Raw genomic sequence first — 26,272 nt, 5'->3', positions numbered from 1 at the left:
TGCATATAAAATAATTAAAAATGTGTTTACGGCATTTGATTTTAACTGCCCTCGCTATGTCGATGGCATTTTTAATAAATGCCCCACTAAAACACCAACATTTGTTTATAATTTCCTCCAGGCAAAACGTATTTCGTCCCGCCCTTTTTAAACGACAAATAATGCAATAAAGAAGTAGCAATCATCCAAGTAGCAGTTGGTGCAATTTGTCAGACACGCACCGCAGTTGATGCATTTTTTCAGACACGCACCGCAGTTGATGCAATTTGTCAGACATGCACCGCAGTTGATGCAATTTGTCAGACACGCACCGCAGTTGATGCAATTTGTCAGACACGCACCGCAGTTGATGTAATTTGTCAGACACGCACCGCAGTTGATGCATTTTGTCAGACACGCACCGCAGTTGATGTAATTTGTCAGACACGCACCGCAGTTGATGCATTTTGTCAGACACACACCGCCGTTGATGCAATTTGTCAGACACACACCGCAGTTGGTGCACATTGTCAGACACACACCGCAGTTGATGCAATTTGTCAGACACACACCGCAGTTGATGCAATTTGTCAGACACGCACCGCATTTGATGCAATATGTCAGACACGCACCGCAGTTGGTGCAATTTGTCAGACACGCACCGCAGTTGATGCAATTTGTCAGACACGCACCGCAGTTGATGCAATTTGTCAGACACGCACCGCAGTTGATGCAATTTGTCAGACACGCACCGCAGTTGATGCAATTTGTCAGACACGCACCGCAGTTGATGCAATTTGTCGGACATGATTTTAGCTAAGAAGAGACTTTCTTGAAGCAAAAAAATATCATAAAAGCGGAAAGCGGTGTCGAGCCTGATAAGCCTGTGCGGACTGCACATGCTAATCTGGGACGACAATTAACGCGCATGCAATAAACCCGCTTGTTTTACAGAGCACGACTCAACTCAATTTTGCAGTTAGAATCATCCGTTGTCGTGTTTCATTATTTTTACCTTCCCATTTATACTGACGCAAAAGAGCGCCGGTGATTTTGTTGTCAGCGCAGCGGTGATGATCGCAATATTCGTGACTCCACAACCCGTACGATGATGAACGGTAGCCGGATAAGACCATCCAGTGGGTGGTGGCAAACCCGATTACAAACAACAGCAGGGCCAAAGCCAGGCAAATAATTGCAACTTTAATCCACACCGACGAGGTATTAAAACCCATTATTGCTGAAAAAAATGTTCACACAAAACTACCGCGTGCGAATTATTCCACTGCTCTCACAAACTATACGACACTGTATCACTTGTAAATCTTTACTCCCACACGAGCTGCGCCCGATGAAAAATCCTAGATCGCTTGCTTTAGTGTTTTTGCTCAGCGCGCGACGGTAAGCGCGTTCTGCATTCCTCCGCCCTGGATCGATTTTGCTTAGTAGTGAGGTGTTCGGGAAATAACTCATATCCCAACAGCAGTTTTTCAGATTTTCCGTTACTATGACAACCAATTCGATTAATGCTTGTATCCGCAGTCTTCCCATGTACCGGTAAAACGCGCACTTTGATGTGAGCCTCGCTATGCAAAAAGGGGGTTAAATGCATGTGAAGTCCGCAGAGGCTTATCTATAGGTCGGCACTTTAAGCGTATGCATTTAACCCCGTTTTCTCAGAGCACTTCTTGTTTAAAAGATTGTTCGCCCAGTGTTTTATGTTTGCACTTTAGCTCACCTAGAAACGAAATGCCGGGTTCTTTTCCTAATTCGACTTTTAATTCTACTGAGTTGAAGTTGCAAAGACGTAATAACAGCATATTTGATTACAACATTACCGTTTCGTTCTTCAACATGTCAGTTGATATAATGGTAATGTATGAAAACATTTGTTCGAATAATTTCTATAAAACACAGAATTAGGTTAATGTTGTTTAACTAGCCATCAACAATAAAAAAAAATCCTTAATCCTGGGCAAAGCTTTATCAAAATCTACTTTTAGTTTCCATTGCGAGAATATGCGTGGTGTTTAAATTGGAATCGCTTTCGTCGTGTCCTTCATTATCATGGTTTTTTTAAAACGCAGCAGAACTCTAAATAATTGCGAATTGACCGATAAAAACGATCGTGCGAAAAACTATGGATGAAAGAAATTGTATTAATCTAATACTGTTGATTGTAATTCCACATATATGTATACAAAAACTAATACGTTGAATGGATTATTTGGAAGCGATGGTTAACGCTTGAATTTGACCTTAACCCATTTATGCCTAGTGTATTCTACCATCCTTCTAAAGTGGATCAATTTATTTCCAAAATTAGGCATGTCTGGTATATTTATTTCTATATTTAGAATATTTCTAAACAAAAATTCCTTTAAGCAAACAGCGAAGACCCGGATGAGACGCCGCATCATGCGGCGTCTCATCTGAGTCTACGCTGTTTGCCAAGGCCTTTTCTAGACGCTAGACATAAATGGGTTAAACCTTAAAGTGTTACATTGACTTAGAGCTTTGGAAAAGGATAATACACGCGACGAGCTCATTCATATAGTTAACATTGTGCTTGTTTTATTACATGATGAATGACGAAAATACAAATGTCGCTTTACCTTTGACCTCAAAGTTCGACCATAACCTTTAAACCAAGACCATGGGTGTTTCACGTGACATGTCGTCTCCTGATTGTAAAACGTTTGGTGTCGAGTTATATTACAAGGTCATGATAGTAAGTTAAAAGTCCAAACAAGTTCAGTTTTGCCCACGTATATCGTTTCTCCTCTTAGTATGACCTTTGCCTCTTAGCTAGACGAGTCTTGCATATGGCATGTTGACTGTACATGAAAAACATGTGTGGTGTTTTTATTTTAATTGCAAGATGCAAGTTGAAGTGTTACCTTGATCTTATATGTAGGGAGAAGGGGTTGTTACATATGTAACATTGTTATAACCTGTTTTGTGGCATACACGAACCATTCTAACAGAACAGAACTTTATGTTAATTAATACCCGCTCATAGCACCTCGTCTGAACAAGTTATATTTGCTTGAAAGTGTATCAGCGTATACGATACGTGAATGATATTATAATAATTATTATATACAACGTACCGCAATATAAGTTAATTCAATGTTCATGCAGAAAGTTCATCTGTAATGTCAAGTATGCAATTAGTAAGATTGTGCTGATATTGTAGCAGTATTTACTCTCGATCTAACAGCTCAACAGTCGTTATATAACGACTGCATGCTGCAATGGATGCTATACAAAACAAAAATACAGGTGGTTTGAATATTTATTTTTCTTTATTTTTATGAAATCCCGTGTCAATGCCGTGATTGCCCGATAAAAAAAGTTGTAAAAGTGTGGTGTTGGTTAAAACTATTTATAAGGTATCAATGGCTGGATGAGAGGGTTCCCAGGCTGGCTTGGAACGCCTCTATCGTTGTGCAGTAGACTTCCCTAAGTCGTACAAACTGTTTGAATATATTTGGCAAAGCACTATTTTAAATATTCACATATTCATACGTCAACGGCGCCAGTCTTCTATGCATATTATAAAAAAAAACACAATTAGTTATCTCACTAATTACATCACACCCGATTTTACTGAAATGCTTACGCCAGGTACAAGAATTAGCTGTTTAAATCACTTGTTTCGTCGATTCTTATTCATCAACTATCAAAGTCGATAGTGTAAACTAAAATATTAATATATTATTATATAATATACGTCGATAAGGTCACAAACAATATTCAATTAAATCGTGTAACATTCTAAAAAAATGGTTTATGCAAATAAAAAAATAAGCATAATCTAATCCTTTTAAAACGGACATACGTATTTTCGAGATATCAGCGTCTGGCTATTAAATGTGTGCAAAGTGGTCATAATACAATATAATTCAACAATTGGCATTATCTACATGTAACAGACCCATCTTAGATCTAGGTCTCCAGTACATAGTATACGTGATATTTTTACAAAATAATGCAACCAGCACAATTTAACTAATTCGGTGATTCTTTTTAATGATTTTTTAAGACTTATGACAACCGCATGCGTTTTGTTTAAATAAATGTAGCAAATATTTACTACTTGCTAGGAATCATAAACGGCAAGAGAAACAAGAGCTGTCAGAGGACAGCGCGCTCGACTATTCGAGTGCTTAACAGTATAACTTAAGCCATCATGGGGAAATTGTTAATATTTAATAAGGTCAAGGTAATATAGTCATATTCTAAGTGGAAGAGGACCATAATTAAAACATATTGATCGCTTATGTTTTAAAGAAGTTGTACTTTATAGATGATTCTGAGTTCAGGTATATATTCCACAACCTCTTTAACATTTGTAAAGACATAAAACAAACTAATAAGATTTTATTTCAAGTTTGATAGCAATAGCTTGGATTGGAGGGTTGGACGATCCTTCAAAAATAAAGTAAATAAATATTTGTGGATTGTCAAAGAAAAAAATCTTTTTGGGTGGGGTTGGGGTTGGGGTGGAGAGGGAGGTATAATGTGGGGGTGTGGTCATTTATTAGATGATCTTTCAAAAATAAAAAAAGGAAAAATAATTTTAAAAAAATTGGGGGGGGGGGCAGGATTCTGGTGTGGGGGTGGGGGATGGTTTGGGTAGAGTCCATTGTGGTATGTCAGGTAAGTGTTGTTATGTCAAAGTATGAATCAAATCTGATTATAAATAAAGAAGTTATGGCAATTTAATTAAATTTTATTAATTTGACCATGACAGTCAAGGTCATTCAAAGGTCAAGGTCAAATTCAACGTACCAGGTACAATACCCTCATGATAGTAAGAACGTATTTGACGTTTGAAAGCAATAGCCTTGATACTTAAGAAGTAAAGTGGATCTAAACACAAAATTTAACAAAATATTCAAAGTTACTAAGACAAAAAAGGGCCATAATTCCGTTAAAATGCCAACCAGAGTTATGCAACTTGCCCTGTACAGTCCCCTTACGATAGTTAGTAAGTGTTGCAAGTATGAAAGCAATAGCTTTGATTCTTTAGGAAGAAAGTGAACCTAAACACAAAACTTAACCAAATTTTCAAATTTCTAAGTATAAAAAGGGAACATAATTCTTACAAAATGCTCGATACAGTTGTCTGCTCTTGTTTATAGATTGTGGTCATGTTGGTGAGGAAGTATGCAAAATATAAAAGCAATATTACAAGGTACATAGAAAATATTTGAGGTGGTACGCAAACTTTAACATAGATTTATCAATAATATGCATATTCTAAGAGGGAAAAAAGGCCATAAATCTTACACAATGCTTGTTACAGTTGTCTGCTCCTGTTGATAGATTAGGGTCATGTTGGTAAAGAAGTATGCATAATATGAAAGCAATATGTCAAGGGACAATATTTGAGGTGGTACGCAAACTTTTACATAGATTTATCAATAATAAGCATATTCTAAGTGAAAAAAGGCCATAATTCTTACACAATGCTTTATACAGTTGTCTGCTCTTGTTTATAGGTTGGGGTTATGTTGATAAAAAAGTATGAAAAATATAAAAGCAATATGTCAAGAGACATAGGAAATATTTGAGGTGGTACGCAAACTTTAACATTCCAACGCTCACGGGAACGGGAACGGGAACGGGAACGCCGACGCCGGGGTTAGTATGATAGCTCCACTTTATATATTTCATGGACCTACATGTATACACAAAATTTAATACATCAACATACTATTCCAAGCAAAACTGTGTGTAGATTGGGTATGTATATGGCATCGCAGACAAAACAACTGTAAGCATTCTTGGTGGAGATTGACGAATACATCGGTTTTGAGCTGAATACGTTAGTATACTTGAGCGAATTGAACATTGAGCAGCACAGTAAAATTGATTTGCTCTGAAAGCTTGTTTGGATTCTAAATTAATATTAGCAAGAACCCGGAAAAAAGTACAGTTTGTCCTTCTGTTATTATTTTAAAACAGAAACAAACAACTTGTTGTATCAAGTGCTAAGACGAAGGCGACAATAAAATACGATCAATAGCAACTGCGACAGGTTTACTTCGACGCGGTATACAATGGCAAATACTTGTATATCAAACAACAATTGCAGAAATACATAAATTATAATCAACGAACGCAACTGTTAAACCTGAATGTTAAACATCCGGTTTAAACCGGATTTGGTGACTATGGTACTGCGTTTGGGTATAACTGGAGAGAGCGATGGACTCGTGGTGTCCCGCTCTTTCACTTCCGCAAGGCGGCGTTGTTGCTGCTGTTCATATTGCTGTTGTTGCTGCCTCATGACCACCTGCAGGCCAGACTGTTGTTTGAATCTCTCCGAATAGGGCCCACGGGCGAGGAATTTAAAATCTGGCGAGGATTTGCCGCCGGTCTAAATGTTAATGAGGAACAAGGATTGTCAATATATCAGCAATATATCATCATCATCATCATCATCATCATCATCATCATCATCATCACCACCACCATTTTCGCAAGGATATTTATTTATTCCAGGGATAAAACAAGCATAAGGCCAAAACTAATATGGTGATTTCTGCTGTTAACATCTCGAAAAAATACCAAATGTGATCGATTATTACCAAAACGGAAAACTGGAAAACCATAAAAATTAGGGTCGGTCGGTTTAGTGTATACAAACAACTATTCTACACATATGTTGTTGTTGTTTTTTCACCAAATTGAGCATACTTTTGTTTAACATAGCACGGCACACTTACCGACGACCAATCATCTAAAGACGGCGATACAACCGGCACACTTTGAAAGCGCCTTGGTTTCCACGTGACCGCTCGCTTCCTGTCACGTGCTCGCTTCTCAACTTCCTCGTCGAGAATGACCGGAGTGGACAAAAGAATCCTTCTTGTCTAGGTCGTTCGAGAAAATTATCAATTAAAACTGGTATAATGAACATCTTGCATGTCTCACTTTGCGTTTTTGCAATAATGAAAAAATACTCAATTGATTTTATAATAGACCGCTCAGGGTGGAGGGGGAATAAATGGGAGTAGTTTCTGAAAGACACATGTTAATCTTCTTGTTTTTCATATTGGTGGCCTTGAAGTTAAATATTGACCTTACAGAAAGTTGTCTAATTTCTTTGAGTGACACATCTTCTTAGAAAACGCTATCTGGTTGTTTGTACATCCCTAAAAAGCGTTAAACACGTGAACTTAAAATATGACCTAACAATAAACACTCGCCTTTAGGATGCCAAACTAAAGCTTAGGTCTGCTACGTTATTAAATACATAATCCGCAAAATGCCGGGGGTTGGAAGGGTATGTTGTCAGCACATGGTCTATGTTTTGAGCTTACAGTTGCGAAATGACAGGCGAAAATATATTGATGACATTATGCATACTTCTTTTCGTGTTTAAAGGGTTTTCACTGTTTTAATTACTTGTCTTTCAATAATTAAATTAAAACTTATAAACAATACCTTATTTTCTTTCATTTTTTCTAAAGCATTCGAGAACGCCTTGCGCCACAGCGAGTGATACATTTTTTCCCCATGAACCACCGCTGTTGTCTCCTTCCGGTTTTGTTGCCCGAGGGATACTCCTCTCCTATAGAACGAGATCCGGGTCGTCATGCCGCTGCGATTGGTCACGCTTCCAGTGAAGTCCGCGCTGCGTGACGTCACCTTATCAACTAGGCTTGGACGTCGAGAGCGTTTGTTTCCGTCAATGGACGTCACGGACGAATGGACTCCTTTTCCGTGACGCTGCGGTCTTTCAAATTGGATGTCTGTCTTGCTCATGTCCCACTGCGTAGGGCTAATACTTGTTCGCTTCTTGAGATAATAACTAGGATCCTTGTAGAACTTTGCTTCCTGTGTTTCAGAAAAAAAAAGAATAATTAATAAATGTAGTTTGTCTTTTACTAAATGAAATACGAATGGTCCCATGGCTTGGTAAGAGGAATAAGGTTTACTGGTAAAAATGCTCGCTTGTCTTCTACACAAACACTGAACATTTGAATTTACTATTGAAGTTAATTTCGAGAAATAGTAAGTACTGCCATGAAATAGAACAATGAAGCGTCTTATATGTTTTCGCATGTTTCTCTAATGCTTACTCTTTGCATTAGCTTTACAGTGATTGCCATACCTGTGCCCTTGCGTATCCAGCTGGTTTTTGATTCTCTTTCTGTATTTTTCTCTCAAACGCGATCTAAAGAATATATATGCCAGCATGAAAAACATCCCACATGCGTTTATTCGTCGATATCTTAGTAGAATAATTGTGTAATACAGTTTTCAATATATATGCGGCAATTGACATGTCAAAATTTAATAGATTTATGTATTATTTCAATTTATATTTGGTTTCCAACGTAGGCCTAGTTGGTTCCATCTTCTTGTTTTCTGGTTTTTCTTGACACTGTTTGCAAATTACGGTATTAGGAGCCAGGAATAAATAACAAACTCTTAACAGTAAGTTACTTGCTTTTTTTAAGTATGTCACATTATTTTGACATCCATTAAATATGAACGAAAAACGCTATGTTCCAGCACATGCATTACCATACCTGAGAAGAAGGCAAATCTGTGAAAGTGTATAGCTGTTAATATGTGTACACACTGCTGGAATCTACATACCCTTTCATCAATAATTTCATCCTTTCCGCCTGTAAGCCTTGATTTCTTTTGATTCGTGACGTCAATATTAGTTTTGACGTCACTTGCTCTTGGTTTTGTCTTTTGAACAGACGTCGCAATCATTCCGTTCGAATAACCAATGTTCTTTTTCTCGCCGTAGGACGCAACGTCTTTCGCTCCCGGGGGCACCTTTCTGCTGAATTTGTTGTAATGTTCTGGTTCATACTGACTAGCAATTTCAGCCATAGTTGGCACAGTTATTTGCTTTTTATTTTTAAGGACTTCACTTGTATATGTTTTACGTGTATCAACGTGGGCATTTGGTCGCGATGCTTTACCCGCCTGGTTGGTTACATTAGATGTATCATCTCCGCTATTATAATTGTTAATATTACGTGTTGGGACTGTTGTTCCGCCAACCGAGATGCCATTAGATATGTTGCTTTGCACCATAGCGTCCCGCGTTTGTGTCACGTGATGTGCCGATGAACTTCTGTTGTCACGCGACCCTCTGTTGACCTCTGGCCCATCGCTGACCTCGTTCTGTGAAGAATTTGGCACGGGAGATCTGTTCGAACGAGGTCCAGAAGACGATGGTTCTCCTGGCGGCTCATTTGCTTCAATCCGCTCGCGCTTTAATATACATGAAACATGTTTTAAACGACGTGATATTAATGGTTTTTTACGTGGAACTACTTCTTTTCTCCGCATGCTGCAACTTAGTAAATTTATTTATTACATTATATACCTGTTTAATGCTTTTAACAAAATACAGGTTGTATCAATCGTTGAAATAAAAAATCCCGTATTACGCTACGCACTGTTTCCAATTCCGTATTACCATACTAGCCGGACTACTTCGACCCATTTAATGACGTCACATTACACGCACCGAAAATAGAAATATTTTATATTACGAAATATATTACGTAGTACATCGTGTGACGTCATTTCTGTGACAAAGCACAATAGTTTAATCTAAACTCTGTAAGGACATGTCGGACGTGGTGTTTTTTAACAGTAAACTATGCGTTAAAACGTATTTTGGAGTTTGTGTTTATCATGCATAAATGTATATTTCGATAGGAATACACTAAAATAGTGTGGTTTAAACTAAGTTTCGATAAAGACATGGAAGATAGAAGTGGAAGTGCATATCGTTTAAACGTTTTTGTTATAAACATCGGATTAAAGTTGTCAACTTAATTGTTATAAAAATTGAACTAACGATGGCATTAAGGTAAGCGTGTCGGAAACCTGTGTTTTCCCGGTTCGAATGTTTACATGTTAATTTCCAACTGTATTCATACGCGTCTTAAATAAACTATGTCGTACCGTTTTAGTCATTGTTTTGTCAGTTTTGTTAAAGTAAAAAATACATTTGTTAACTGTTTTCGTTAGTTGTTGTATATAATAAAATGAATATTACGCTAGTCAATTGTTCCAAGAGTTTGTATCACTCTCGTGGCTTGTGCTTTTTCGCGTCACATTCGAGGCTCTGCCTCTCGTGTGATACGTCAATAAAATCGTCATCACACAAGCCACGAGTGATACAAACTCTTGGAACAATTGACTAGCGTAATATTCCGTATGTATTCATGTGCTTGCTTGTGAGACGTCCACACATAGTACACGACATAGGACAAGAAATCGGTCCAACTTAAACGCATAAGCCCTTAGAAAATAAATTAATTCACTCATGAGGTCCTTATGTGTGTTGTCAAATGTCTTCCAGCTGTCAGTGTTTTGCTTAAAAGTCAGCGCGTGCTCAGCATGTATGTGTGAAAAAATATATTTAATTGTACTACCGGTATGCTGGATGTATGCGCATGCGTCGGAAACAGTCACACATTATCGTTCTCGTCGTAACTTTTATAATTTTCACCTATAAAAATATTTATTTCACTGTAATACTCATTCAGAACAGGTGGTAAGAACAGTATATTAACTTATACTAACCTTCTTATTATCAGATCGACCTACAATCCCAAGATTTAGGTCTTTTCAGGTAACCGGTATTGTCAGGTTCCCCACCCACCCATGTACGTTATCTCCCGCTCATAACATCCGGTCGAAAGTGGACCAGTACTCGGATAAATATGAAGCTGAGTGTGACACTGCTTACCCTATATATTATCATAGTAGGTTACCAATCCATCCTTAGACACATAGATAGTTGTGTAGGGCGGACTCCGCACCATGTTTGTAACCAGAAGGATTTCCAAATCGGACCATCTGACCAAACCAACTTAATCTGAACAAACTTCAAAAACAGATCTATCCCCCAAAAAGTCACTCAAGGTAAGCAAAAAACATGCCTAATATTCCTGCATTGTTTGTTGTTAACCCAGATGTCTGATATTGAGTTGAATCCTGGACCAAAGTATCCCTGTGGGACTTGTAGCAAAGCAGTCACATGGAAACAAAAGGGCATCCTCTGCGATGCCTGTGAAATATGGTTTCACGCAGATTGTCAGGGTATTGGTGATTCCACCTACTCTTGTCTGTCAGACTCCTTTGGCATTGCATTAAATGTGGATGCACAAATTATTCATCCTCCCTAGCCGACTCCCTCAATTCTCTTAGTGAGAATACCATGTTCACACCTCTACTAGCACTTGATACTTCCTTAAGAGATGATTCCTCAATTATCGGCCCATTTGAAAGGGACCAACTCTCAGAGTGAAACCCTCGGGCTGAACCTGTGGCCACATCAACACCAAATCCAAAACAAAAACATACAGTCAAGCCAGTCCAAAAACTAAAGCCATCTGAAAGAATCAGTGTCTTAAACATAAATTGCCGGTCAATTAAAAACAAAATCCCTGACCTCCATCAAGTCATCAGTCAAATAAAACCAGATGTCATGCCTAACAGAAACCTGGTTAAAACTAGAGATAAACACCTCTGAAATCTTCCCTGACCAACTCGATTACCAAGTTTATCGAGACGATAGGTCAGAAGGCAAAGGCGGAGGCACCCTAATCGTAATCAAACGATTTCTCCCTATACAAGAGCATCCCCAACTAAAACAAATAATAATGCCGTTTCGGCGAAACTGTCAATCAAAGGTATAAGAGATATCTACATCTCTTCCTTTTACAAACCAAATGAAAATGATTGGGAGTCCCTCAATGAACTTTGGGCATCCATTAAACAGATCCCACATAACAGCACTATATGGATACTTGGCGACTTCAACATGCCAAGCATCGACTGGTCATCAGAGGCACCAACAGAAACCTGCAGATACAGAAACTTATACACAAACTTCCAAGAAAACTTGGTTAATTACAATTTACAGCAAATGGTTACTTGCCTTACTAGAGGTTCCAATACCTTAGACCTATTCCTCACAAATATGCCAGCCCAAGTACACAGCACCACAACGTTACCACCCCTTAGCTCCTCAGATCACGACATCATATTCCACGAAATCAAGGTTAACAGAGGTCGCCCAATTCAACCAATCAGGAACATTAAATGCTTTAGGAAATCGAAGTGGGATGACCTCAAGAGACTTTGTGACCTTCTCGAGCTTTTTCCAAATAGCAAACCACTCTGACCCAAATGCTGATTGGTCTCTATTTAAGGACGAACTCACACGCCTCAGCCCAATCCACATCCCAACCAAACAAACAAAAATGCGTCGTGATCTACCATGGGTCAACAACCAAATCATAAAACTAATAAGGAAACGCGACCAACTATACAAAAGAATGTAAAGGTCAAATCCCAGCAACCCTAAACTAGCACATAAATTTAAGCACACAAGGTGTCTCGTCCAAAAAGAAATCAGGACTGCCTACTGGAACTACCTAGACACTGTCATATTCTCTCAGGACTCCCAACCTGGAGGAAACAAGAAATTCTACTCCTTTATTAAGGCCAACCAAACTGAAAACTGTGGCGTCGCCCCCTTAAAAAGTAATGGCCAAAAGTTCACAGACCCAAAAGTCAAGCCAACATACTCAATAAACAATTTGAGTCTGCTTTTTCCAGACCCCAACCAATGAGTCTACTCCAGTCCTGCAAGCAAGTCCTTACTCCACCTGATCGCCCAATCATGCCCCATGTCAACATAACTCAGGGCGGTGTAGACAAGCTACTTCAAGACCTAAATCCGAGCAAAGCCTCAGGGCCAGACCAACTATTCCCAAGGTTACTGAAAGAACTTCACAGAGAAATAGCCCCTGTCCTCACCCATATCTTTCAGATTTCCCTTAAAACAGGTATTGTCCCAGAAGACTGAGAGCATGCATTAGTAAGCCCCAGTCTTCAAGAAAGGTCCAAAATGTAATCCTGCTAACTATCGCCCTATTTCACTTACCTGCATAGCCTCAAAATTAATGGAACATATACTCACGTCTAACATCATGTCCTTCTATGACAGAAATGACATCCTAAACCCCAACCAACATGGTTTTAGATCCAAACACAGCTGTGAGACGCAACTGATTGGTTTCACACAGGAAGTCTATGACAGTCTCGAAAATGGTCAACAAACAGATGTCGTTGTCATGGACTTCAGCAAAGCATTTGACAAGGTGGACCATCATAAACTTATCCATAAACTTAAAAGATTAGGCATAAATGACCAGGTTACCTCATGGACCAACTCGTTTCTCCAAGCCCGAACCCAACAGGTCGTCGTTGAAGGTCAAAACTCTGAAAATCTCCCAGTCCTCTCAGGTGTTCCCCAAGGGTTAGCCTTAGGGCCCTGCTTATTCCTATCCTATATAAACGACCTTCCTGATAATATCAAAAGCAGAACCAGACTATTTGCGGACGACACCATACTATACCTCACAATCAAATCCTCCACTGACGCTCATACAATCCAAAATGACCTCATTTGCTTGGAAAAATGGGAGTCAGATTGGTCCATCGAATTCAACCCAGACAAGTGCGAAGTACTTAGAATCTCTCGCAAACGAAAGCCCATACTCTACCAATATAAACTTCACGGTATAGACCTCAAAACAACTGACGCCGCAAAATATCTAGGCGTAACAATAACAAACAATCTTACATGGACCAAACACATCAACAACATCACCTCAAAAGCAAACAACACCCTAAGATTCTTTAAACGCAACATAAAAACCAAAAATAAAGCAGTAAAAGCAAGAGCATACAAAACTTATGTAAGACCGCAGTTAGAATACTGCTCAACAATTTGGGATCCCTGGCAACAGTACCTTATCTATAAGGTAGAACAGGTCCAACGGTCAGCTGCCAGATACATCTACCTACACTACAGCTACACTAGTAGTGTGTCCAACATGATAACCTCTCTAAATTGGCAAACCCTTGAACAACACCGCAAACTAAGCGAAGTCACATTCATCTACAAGATCCACCACAATCTTGTACATGTTGACCACAACCATCTAATACCAACCAGAAACCTGAAATTCCTGATACCTTATTCTAAGACGAATTTCCATGCAAATTCCATCTTCCCTAGGAGCATTCGTCTATGGAACAGCTTACCTGTCTCAATACAATCAAGCGCCAGCTTAAACATCTTTGCTGAGCAGCTTCCTCCAAACTTCAAATTCTAAATCATAGCTGTGCTTTTATCTTTTATCCTTGTATATAAGACTTATTTTTATCCTTTCCTAACACCCTGATTTTCATCTGCACATAACAAAAATACTAACACTGTTTCCAGACAACGCGCCTGCTAATAATAATCGTTAACGATTGTAAGCAGTATAACATAGACATAGACATATGCTTTTTGTCTTTTAGTCTTTTTAACGACGAAGAGTTCAAAGTCTGATCCACAGGTGTTGATTTACATAATTTAGTAAATATAAAAAGATTACTGCAAGAACATACATTTTCCGACATACCTTCTTGTAAGCTGTGAGTAGGGTCTCATTTTCAAAGCTGAGAAGACCAATCAAGCCTACAAGTTATAGAATTCGCCATTAAATTTAAATGTTTATTTAAATTAATATTTTTTTAATACAAAATATGACCTTATCGTTGAAACTTAAGATACAGTTTGTACGTTCTGATATGTTAAATCAGTTAAAAAGAACAAGTTGGCAGTTTGACAATCAATAAATGAAATACGAATACAAGACCCATTGGTTCATTTCGCATGCTATATACACGTATAAAGCATATTACATAAATACGAATTCCTAAGTGGTTATGTGAAGAATTGCTACTTTAAAACCAAGCGATGGTAAACAAGTCTCACAAATTGTCCGAAACAACACACACCCTCGTAGTTTACCCTTCCAGTCCCGTCTTCGTCCGCGTACTGTATCATTTCGTCAAGCTCCTCTTCAGAAAAGCCGCATTCAAGCGTTTGAATGACTTGCTTCAGTTTCTCAGTGGTCACGTGTCCGTCTCCGGCCTCGTCGAACACGGCAAAGGCCTCCCGAATGAAGCGTTCCGATTGGCTTGATTTGAACTCGATCTCCATCAAGGAGATGAACTCGTCGAAGTCTATATTCTGGTCGCCTACAACATGGTGTTAAAAATGTGGTCACCTTTGTGTGAATCTTATGATAAAACTAAAGTGGCATAAATGCAACGTCCAAAACCCTTGATCCGCGGCTTAAGCCATATCCATTGAGCCATTAATGGCATTATAAACTCGCCTTAAAATGTGACGTTCTACCCGAAAGACAAGGATTTGACCGCATGAGTAGGCCGATTAATGTCAACTTTCAGAGAATTGTTATAAACCGAAATATAAAATATGTTAGAAAGGCAGGCACGTGGTTACAACTTATGACTGGAGAGATATGACTGCCACCCACCATTTATGTCGATTGTTCGGAAGAGCTCGTGTAACTCGTCGTTGGTGATGTCCTTGCCAAGGGCGGTCAACATGGCGCCTACTTCCGCCACTGTGAGGCTGCCGTTACCGTTGGCATCGAACTCTTGAAATGCCGCTCTGTACTCTGGAGGGGTAAAGATGTATGCTCACCCTTAAGGTTTGTTCGCGAATAATTTCAAACAAATTTTGTGGAATAAATACAGCTAAAGAGGCATATCGACGGTGAATACGGTCTTATATTTTAAAACTAAGATTATGTTTTTAAAGCATTTAATATGGTTGCTTTATACCTATGTTTCGGTTTTACCAGACGTTCAAATCTTTTTTTAAAAAGTCCCCGCAGAATTTTAAGTGAGCTTTGGAAAAGTTTACGGTAGTGAACACTGTAATTTTTAAATATACATCAAACGCAACTAAACAAATGCGCGCTTTTGATAAAGGGACTTAAATGAAGGAAAATGCACATTGAAGTAGGCTTATTTTGCACGAGCTGCAATTGAAAACATTTTGTGTGGCATTGAAAATATATACTTTGACTATTGCATCAAAATATTATCGTAACAGAACAATGTCTGCTTAAAAAGAGGAAATATTGATTGTTTGATTGGTGCCTATACTTACGGGGATAGAGCGTGAATATGGCTCTTAAACAAAACACAATTAGTTAACTGATATTCGTGCATCTCTTTTTAGAATGGAATACACGTTGATGTTGTATTTTTTTTTACAAAAGTTGATTCAAACACTCACGATCGTTTTTAAATAATATTCATCAAAAAGATTGAAACACATAACGGAAGGGCTATGCTGGTTCCAGTCAAATCTCTGCGCGGAGGTTGCGGAACGCTTAGTATATCTCATTGTCAGCTCGGGTACTACCTAAATACCTCGGGTACTCTTATGTATAATAAAATGTACACCGGGTACGGAAAATATACTAAAAATATTCCCAGCTAAAATTATTCTGTACCTGACCTGTATTCCCGCCAAAAGCCGATGTCGTAAAACGCTCTATCAAAAACCGTAAAACGGTATTGTTTTTGTCAATCGAGGAGTTCTGATAGTGTTGATTTTTTTCGAAAATGAAATTATATATTAGAGTATGCTTTTTGAGCATGAGTTTCGAACATTTTGAGGCCATTTTACAGAATATTGACATATATATTTTTATGAACATTGATCTGAAAAAAAGAACAGGCAACGACCAATTTAGCGTAAGTATTCCCGGATACGCTTTAGTATATTGTTCGTACCCTGGGTACATTGAAGTATACTTAAGAGTAACCGGGGTAGTTTTAAGTAGTACTCGAGCCGACAATGACCAATCGAGCCTTAGTACATACCGGCAATCTGCTCATTCGTGAGGACCGTCTGCTTACTTCCGGGTGGACCTGGTTCGGGCTGAAAAATAGACAAATAACATTGCTTGAGATTAACGTTTTAGACAGTTCTTACACAGTTGCACTGAATTTCAATGTTTCCACAAAGGTATCGCTTCTCGGGTACATTTCGAATCCTGGAGCAATGATGAAAGATGAAATGGTCGTCCGAAAACCGATGGGTTAATCACGTGACGATGAAGATTGCGACGACCATGCCAAAACAGGTATGTTTAGCTGTTTAGACCCTGTATTACTTTTGTTTATTTATTTTTAAATGGCTCTCACTATCCAGTCATATCAGAAAAAAAGTCATCAGCGTTTATTTCTTAATAATATTCGCTCTATATCTCGACCTGACTCGCTACGAATTTTCTTTGCGAGTACCGTAATTTGTGATCCCGCTAAGAAATTTCGTGGCGAGTATAGTCGAGATATAGAGCGAATTTTGATATGAAATAAACTCAAATCACTTTCTTTCTGATATGGCTTGAAATTGAGCGGTTTTTCAAAAATCATTTCAAAGTAATAAAGGGTATGAAACGGCGAAAAATACCTGTCTTGGCACGAACGTCGCGTGATTACCCCGTCGGGTAAAGCAATCACCTGTTTTTACGGGCGCTCATGAATGCTAACACAAAACGACTATACTTTGGGGGAATATTTTATTCTCTCGCGGACTGTATCGTCGCGCATGCGTATTTCGCCAAAAAATGTTAATCATAAGTTACTAGTAGAAAGGTTATACGGAAGCAACGCCGTCAAACCCTTATTAATAGAACAATTTTATGTATTGAGTTATTACTCAATGGTGTCGAATATTACCAAAGTTATATTTTTATGTAGATATCTGTATGGGATTATAGGTCATTATCTACAGTAAATCAGCATTGCCCTACAACATCACATTCTGTCGCAAAGTTAGAGATTCGCTCTCGTAAATATTGATTCCAGACCATTGGGTCATTGAAATGTTGGTTCCAAACCACTCGTTCTTGGAAATGTTGACTCCAAACCTATCGATCTATCAAATGTAGAATCCAAACCACCCGTTCTTTAAAGTGATGATTCCAAACCACCGGTTCTTTCAACTGTTGATTCCAAACCACTCTTTCTTGGAAATATTTATTCCAAACCGCTCGTTATTGGAAATGTTGATTCCAAAACTTCCATTCATAGAGTATTCAGTTCAAAACATGATTTCGTTAAAATGTTGAGCCAAAACCATTCGTTTTTGGAAATGTTTATTCAAAACCATTCATTCCTTGAAATGTTCATCGTAAACAATTTTTCTTTAAAATATTGATTCTTTACCAAAGTGTCAAGATTTTTCGAACAAAGACGCGTTTGAAAAGCCTTTAAAAACAACGGCTATTATAACAGTTTATAAGAACTATAATGTATAGCTAAATCATGTGTGAATTCAATTAAAAAATGTATGGAATGGGGTGTCAAAATGCTCTGTATATTACATGTATTTGGTTGTGATGTACTTGTATGTTCTGTTCGTGTAAATACGTATAAAAAGTAATTTATTTTCAGTGATTATTAACAACCTTCATCACAATAAAGCGCTGTTTGTTAAAACTGTTTGTTTTGCTTTTAATTGATTCACAAATGCTGCTTTTAAACTACATCATATGACATATTAAATTCTTTCATTTACGTGAAAATATGTAAAGATGATATTAAGATGTTACTGGATAACAACCATTGTAATATAAACGTCACAAAAACAAACGAAAGTTTAAATGTAAACGACAGCGTAACGAGTGAATGGTGTCTGAAACAACGGTCGGCTTACACTACAGTAAACGTACAAGACTAACGTCTTGAGTGACTTACCATTTTGTTGTGAAGTATCAATTAAACACATGCATATCCCGCTAGAATTGATCCTGAATAACTACCCTGTTATAATCAGTCAATATGAACACAATATTAATGTTTTCACAGCGAACGTTCGGCCTCGGTAAGGGATTAGTCTTAATTAGTTTGGATAACCGGATTGTGAGGTCAAGCCTAATACCCGAAATAAGGTCTAACACCGAAGGATTGAAGAGGTACGCTTACTATTGATGGTAACTTTATTGCGCGCGAGGTTTCAATGCGTGTTTTATACATGTTATTTTAACGATATCTATTTATTTGGTTTTAATTTTGTCTCATATACAGGGTATCCTTCATTCCAATAAAATGTGCTTGTATAGACTTTCCTCGTCAATAAGGTTTCCTACTTCAGAAAAAAAGACTTTTATATTAGATATTATACCTGAAAAATATATGCTCGTATAAAACAGTCAAAGGTTCGTTGTTTTGGTTATATCGAAGTAAACCTATTCACAGGTGTTCAGCATCTTCATACAAAACGACATAGTGCACGGCCAGTTGAATCTGGCGTCGCCTATTTTTGATATATATTATATCAAAGAACAACAACAATCCTATTTCGCGCCAATAATCGGGAGTTGTTGTAAAACCAATGAAACGTATGAAGAGCATTTGATCTTATAAGTAAAAAACTTCACTGGGGTCGGGCAATCTCGTGGTAAAGTTGGACCATTCACTGATACAACTCCAAAATGAGGATGAACCTGATATTTCATACTGAGAAAAGCGTCTTTCATTAGGCGATCCATAATTGAATATGATTTAATAAAGACTGTTTAATAGAACGCCCATGACACGATGAAGCCATGAACATGAATGTAACATTTGATGTTGCAACGGATGTTTGCAAGATGACTTCAGGTTTATACATGTTCTGATACATATGGGCCTCGCTCTCGGAATGGTTGTTGTGTTGTTGTTGTTGTTTTTTTATCGAGTGCACCGGGATTGTCTCCCATATGGCCATAGCGCCCAGAAAGACGTTTAGTTGGTTACGAAGGATAGTGCAAGATACAGGAGACACCCCGTTCCAGAGGTGACCCTGGGTCTTTTAGTGCCCGGTGTATAGCACCTAGTACACTGCACCTCGGTTTAACGTCTCATGCGAAAGACGAGTTAGTAGGTTAGGTGCAGCGGGGGTTCGAACCAGCGATCTCTGGATTGTGAAGCCAGTGTGTTACCACTAGACCACGGATCCGCTACACTCTCGGAATGGGGTTTGCGACATGTGCGTAACGTGTTGACCTAGATTATCATGTGAAGCCCGCAGATGCTCACCAGGGACGACACCTTCAGATTCATTGGTATGTTTTCTTTTAAAGGTATTATCTTCTTTGCGAAAAGCAAGTGCAGGCGAAAGTCTCGTCCCTGATAAGCCTGTGCGAACTACACAGTGAGGCTGGTATGGAATAACACTTTACGCGAATGCATTAAACCCCGTTTTCACTGAGCGAGGCTAATATGTTTGCTTTCGATAGCTGTATTCTCAAACTTGCGTGTGAGGCATTATCGCTTACATCAACAAATACAACTTATTTCAAAATGCACGTCAAACAAGATAAACAACATTCATAGCATATATAACTTAAATACATTCTGGCTCTTTAAATAATTCATATATTTCAAACAAATAGAAAGAACCCAATCAATTAACACATGATCAGTCGAATCAATACAGATACTATCGAATGAGTTTGAAATCGTTAAACCATAACATAAACTGCATAATCCTATTAACATTGTATAATGAAATATGGTCACTTGGATTTTGCAATGCGGTCATTGGAAAGCGTAATCGTAAGCCCTACACTTCGTTTTATCATCTTTATTAATCAAATTTTAAATCATTAAAACAATAAATCGTGAAATTTATCGTTTCAATTTCATGGATTGCAAAATATTGCATTTATTTTTGTAAAGGCAACTATACACGTGAATCTATATATTATTTTATGTATGAAATCGTGAACAAAATCAGTCAATGCTTTATATAAAATCACTTGAAGGAATATTAAAGGTGCCTTTTCACAGATTTTTGGCATTTTTTAACTTATTCATTAAATGCTTTATATCGATAAATGTAAACATTGGATCGTTAAAGCTCCAGTAAAAAATCAAGAATAAAATTTAAAAAAGGAAAAGAACATTACCCGGACCAGGTTTCGAACCAGTGACCCCTGGAGTCCTGGCAGAGTCCTGAAGTAAAAACGCATTAGCCTACTGAGCTATTCCGCCGAGTACTCTTACTTGACGTATTTTATACCTTATATAAGCAATCTTCTTAGTTTCACAGAATTTAACGACGAAAAAAGAACTCTCCAAATTATTCAATCGTTTCGCGTTGCAACGCTTTATAATTTTTAGGTTTTAAAATCGTCAAAAGATGCATATAATGGCAAAATTAGACCATGGTAAATGTTCAGTATTACTGTTTCCTCACAAATATCATAACTAAAACGAAAATTTGCGAATCTGAAACAACTTTTTTCAATTTTGTCAATTTACCAAAGCGTGAAAAGATCCCTTTAAGCATAAAAAGTTTTCACTTTCATAATTTTTTAAAAGAAAAAGTGTGAACATCAACGGGCATGATGTTTCCTATATGCAATGTATATAATGAATTGTGTATTAATGGTATAATAGTGTTTGCATTTTAAACAAAATGCAAAGTTAACTCACAATATATTGGATTAATCGCGCATTGAAGCTTAATAGAAGCGAATATGTATACAAGTTATAAACAATTTATCGGTGTGAAGTCTTTTTAAGCTATCTAAAAGGTTGGAAATACATTGATACTATTCCCGAAACAAACTCAATATTGGGCTGCTATCAACAGTAAGTGTTGAAGTCTTTCAGATGTTTGCGAATAAGTGTTGTACACATGAAGTTGTCATATACATGTATACCTACATATAACTGATATATAGGGTACCTTGTAAACGTGCTTGTGTTTTAAGTATAAGAAAACCCAAGTTCGTAAATGCAGAATGTAGAGCTCTGAGCCTTGTTTTATACGATTTTTTAAAAGAACAGCTTATCGTTTAAACGATTTCGTCGATGATATGTTTGGAAAAGTTTTGTTTGTAACAAAGAACATTTATAATGGAGGGAGAACCAAATATATTCAAGCCAAAACACCAAAATCGCGTATCGGATTTATCCAATGAAACCACTTCGATAGCATCAACAGTCGTGGACGTCTGGTTGAGAACGAAATGACGGCGTTGCTAAAGAACAGCCGGCGTTGCAGCCTCCCGAAAATCGACATCCAGACGAGCGGCGGCAGCGTCCGATACAGGCAGAATTCCACGCTGACGGAGTACATAAACGGTTGCGCGGCGTCAGATTATCAGTAGGCTATTTTTGCCGACGTCCGTTCCGACGACGGCGGCGCTCTAAACGTTAAGAATGTGGTGGTAAAAGGAGTTTTCCAACGGATGCTCGATGTATAAAAGACAGGCACATTCACCGGGTATACTAGTACAGGACATTGCGATAAATATAGAAACTCAATACAACGTGGAGGGCTGTGATTTGATACGCCCCATCTGCAGAGATCAGTGGCAGACGCGTCATGGACGTGGCGATCAAGTTTCCATCGATCCATGCAGATGACTTTAAGCAGTATCTTGGTACGAGGTATCTTGAGTTGCACAAGAAACGCGCCGCCATTTAAAGCGAGCAACATGCCACAAGCGTTCGTGTTATGAAAGTCTTCAAATCTAACCAACGTTCGATTAATGTAAAGTTACGCCGTCCCGCGCGTTCACGTCACACAACTCACGTGACTCAAGTGCAAACCTGGCCTTTGCCACAAATGATACCCACTGGTCAATGTGCTGATTGGACTTCACGCTTCCGCGGAAACCCGAAGTCAGTAGACATCATTCGTTGTGGCGGCGCCCACTTATATTAATATTAACGACGATACGAGGAAACCCACGACAAAGGCATCCCATGGCACACTGAAAGCGCGCGAAAATCCGATATCGCACCTACTGCTGTATATCATACTAAGTTGCATACGTAAAGCGTCAAGCAAGCAACAATAAAAACTTTTGCTTTGTCTGGAAAGTGATGAGGAAACCATTCACTGAACATATCTAGATCCAGAACGGTCCATGGGGATTAGTATTCGTTAAAATGCTAGTTTGAACATTAAAATTGGTGTCTTGTTTGAATTCGTTTCTTTAACTATCAGACGTATAATACAATTTCATTACTTATCAAGTTCTTTGGAATAAAAATGTAAGTGCTCTTGAAAAACAACCACTATAGAAAAGGAAAATGTACATGCACCATTTAAAAAGTCGCATTCTTAAGTCAGCACATATACACGGTTTATCAAGTCTTTCGATCATTAAATTGGTTTAACCCTTTCTCACTTAAAAGCCAAATGAAAATGGCTTTGTACAAACAGCATAAAACCAGAACAGCTTGCGTGTAACTCGCAGGCTGTTCAGGTTGTATGCTGTTTGCTGCTCATCCGTATCTAAGGTTTGGATATGAAGCCTTAAAAACTTGAATCTAGTAAGAAAGTTCTTAGGTTAAATATAACTTTCTAAGGTAAATGCGTGAAAATACGTTTCTAAGGGGTAAAGCGTTAATTAATCAGTATTATTTTGTTCTTAATTGTTCTTAATTTGCCGCTTATTCGTAGTTTGCTGTTATAAAGGACAGTTACGTATGAGTCTTTATCTTTTGATCATTGTACAAGGTTGTCATTTAGAAATCAAATAAATTTATATAATGAAACTGTTTGAATTGTTTTATATAGACGTGTAAACAGTCCATTTCTTTCCCTAGTTAAATGTGTCTACAAGGGCTAAAGAATTCGGAAGTTACCGTGTATCACTTCTATCGCCCTATACAATCCTGTTAAATGTTTTTTTAAGAATATTATTTCCCAATATATATGGTAATGCGTTTTCATCATTCATTACAAAAATATTAATCAGAATTCAAAAACTCTCTAGTTCACGGTTTAACCTGAGTCTCATTAGTTTTCGTCCATCATTTGACATTGTCCGTTAGAAAAACGAGAACAAACGGGAATAGAAAATATCAAGAAATATCTTTCGGATTTAGTTGTTAAAATTAGAGTTGAAAACAGAATTTGTACAAAGTTAACTTTAACATAAATATAGAATATTGGTAAAATTTTCCTTTATACAACCATGCCACCCACCAAATGTCCATATTTTCGATGAATCAAATAGTTCTTATGAATGGTAATGGCGTTTATTTCATCAACAAATTGTTTTCATAATATGCAATTCATAGTTTTAATTTTCGACACGAAAAAATCATTGGTTACACGAGCCACGTACTGGGATCACTGGTCTTCATACATGTACTAATCGGGGACGAAACTTTCCGCATAGACTGGGTTTCCGTTTAGAAGGGACGTCCTTGAAATGAAAAGTTCCACATAAAAATGAAAGTGTCGTCCCTGATTAGCCTGTACGGACTTCGCAAGATAATCTGGGACGACACTTTACGCACATGCAATAGCCCAGTTTTCCCAGACCACGGCTCATATATACCAACGTCGTACGGCTAGTATGTATGGTGTGAACAGCTCTTTTCTTGCCCGTGAATCGTCGGCATGCGAACGCTGTGGTCAAACTTGCTAAATAAAAATAAACATTCTTGACATATTGCCGACTTGCATTGAGATAAACATAGTTATTTATTAACAGCTGATTTTTTATATGGTCCCTTGTTAAATTAAAAATAATCCAACAATCTAAATCTTACCAGCAAAGTCATTCCGATTAATCACCAAACTACAGTACTTTTTTATCAAGGCGTAGTTACACTGTTTTCTATAAGAACGTATGTGCACTACTATTTCCCAATATGTGTCAACGGCATCATGTCACACAATTCAAAACATAGACATAGACGCGCGACAAATAGTTCCGTTCCACTGTTTCCAATCACAACCCAGTCTTAGATGACACCCACATCTCATGTGCGTAGCCTGCGCAAGTTCTACTCTTACGCAAAGTTATAACGAAGTTCACGGTTCTGAAACTTTTCAGTTACGTTTTTCAGCGGCTTCATGGGAACAGTTTTTATTGATAAAATAATTATATATACACAATAAATAAAAAGTCTAATGTGAGGACGTGTATATGTAAGGAATAACTAAAAGTGCATTAGATGATAAATAAAATTCGTTATAGCTACTATGTGTGAGTATGATTTCGAGTTAAGAAATAAGTAACCTTACATCCAACTATTTACAACAAACAGCTTACACTGTTTGTCGAGGAAATTTATTTTCTGACTAAATGTCGGTGTTAAAATGTCGGATCTAATGAGCCTATGATTTGCATGGACCGGTACAAGGCGATGATCCCTTTTTTATCCCACTTTTACAGCGAATTCGGTTGATTAAAGCCCCGTTGATTAAGTATCATCTATAATCAACGGCAGGAAATCACGTCAATATTTCGACGAAATGACTTCATAAATCCAGCGAAATTATCCAGTCAAACTTATTTTGTTTAAATAAAAGGGTTTACAAAATAACAAGTGGGATAAAAAGAGTAACAGGTTAGTGTTGATTATAGATCAGGTTTATCATGCTCGGCACGAAAACGAAAAAGCACTCGCCAAGGCCCGTGCTTTTTGTTTTCTAAGCCTCGCATGATTAACCTGATCTATAATCAACACTAACCTAATATTTTGTATATTTATATGTACTGTGTTATGTGTTAACCCCTTTTGTAAACGGATTGTGTCTGGTGTGCTTGCGCAGTGTGCGTTGATAAAACTCCATCCGGGTATTCGATCTTACCTTTGTGAAAATAGTATACCACATCAAGAAGTATTAGTAGATTTTTATTCCTTGCACCGGAACTTTTAGATGGGCTACAGTGGGTAATACGAGACACTAGAGATGCAACGTTTAAAAACGACCCCGGGTCTATTCGTGCGAGGTGTAAAGCATCTATGACACTACACCGCGGTTTAACGTCTCATACGAAAAACTAGTTGGTAGGTTACCTTTGAGCGAGGAATCGAGCCTGTGACCCCCTGCAGTTCGGCACCAGCACCCGATTGTATAAACGCTGGTTAAAGTTACCGCTCGGTAACATTCAAACCTTGGTAAGTTTGCGGTTATTCAGGTATAGTTACCTTCAAGGTAACTCGATTGTATAAACACGATATACCGCAAAGTAACCTAACCGCGCATAGTGGAATTTAACCACCGGTAACTTTAACCAAAACATTCCCACAATGCATTTTCTAATGACGTAATTTTCGCGCGAAGTTTCACGCTTATAAACAGCAACATGTATATTTTTTTTTTATCAAATTCATTAACAAATGAATTCACAATAAAATAAAGTGTAAATTTTAACTATGAGTTCATCAAAATGACCAGGGACAAATTGATAATGATGTCGGGATTTGCATCATTTAGCGGAATCCCTGGTGCTTCCAAACTGCAAGAGAGTGCTTACAAAGACGTCTATTCTTCTAGTTGTTCTAGATGTAACATAAAAATTATACATGGTCGTCGTAACATGCTAGACTATTCTTCTAATTTGGCTTATGTTTACAATAAACTTGCTTACTT

The 26,272-nt window shown here is 37.9% G+C and overlaps 2 protein-coding genes across 2 annotated transcripts in view; both read right to left on the bottom strand.

Moving 5' to 3' along the window:
• LOC127875447 (uncharacterized) overlaps positions 1-1,435 on the bottom strand; it is an 8,636-nt gene extending 7,201 nt beyond the window's left edge. Inside the window, exon 1 of the mRNA XM_052420510.1 lies at positions 995-1,435. Coding sequence (XP_052276470.1) covers positions 995-1,214 — 220 coding nt within the window. The 5' untranslated portion in view covers positions 1,215-1,435. The remainder of the gene's footprint in view (positions 1-994) is intronic.
• Positions 1,436-4,589: 3,154 nt separating this feature from the next.
• On the bottom strand, positions 4,590-25,868 carry LOC127873436 (uncharacterized). The gene is made up of 10 exons (XM_052417296.1): positions 25,696-25,868; positions 16,750-16,807; positions 15,387-15,530; positions 14,842-15,084; positions 14,463-14,518; positions 8,602-9,234; positions 8,111-8,173; positions 7,441-7,833; positions 6,720-6,866; positions 4,590-6,370 (listed from the first exon to the last, which is right to left on the bottom strand). Exons 3-10 carry the CDS (start codon positions 15,457-15,459, stop codon positions 6,119-6,121), a joined length of 1,860 nt encoding a protein of 619 aa, XP_052273256.1. The 5' UTR covers positions 15,460-15,530; positions 16,750-16,807; positions 25,696-25,868; the 3' UTR covers positions 4,590-6,118.
• Positions 25,869-26,272: the final 404 nt, after the last annotated feature.

This window comes from Dreissena polymorpha, chromosome 3 (genome assembly GCF_020536995.1).
Source record: "Dreissena polymorpha isolate Duluth1 chromosome 3, UMN_Dpol_1.0, whole genome shotgun sequence".
In the NCBI taxonomy this organism is placed as follows: domain Eukaryota; kingdom Metazoa; phylum Mollusca; class Bivalvia; order Myida; family Dreissenidae; genus Dreissena; species Dreissena polymorpha.
This window is presented reverse-complemented; position numbering and strand designations above follow the sequence as displayed.

Bases quoted from the DNA above. Each gene is read 5' to 3' on its own strand.
- LOC127873436 (XM_052417296.1), bottom strand. From the start codon at position 15,459: ATGTTGACCGCCCTTGGCAAGGACATCACCAACGACGAGTTACACGAG. The intron at 6,867-7,440 runs GTATTGTTTATA...CGAACGACCTAG, and splicing joins AAAAAATGAAAGAAAATAAG to ACAAGAAGGATTCTTTTGTC. The intron at 6,371-6,719 runs GTAAGTGTGCCG...ATTAACATTTAG, and splicing joins CTTTAGATGATTGGTCGTCG to ACCGGCGGCAAATCCTCGCC.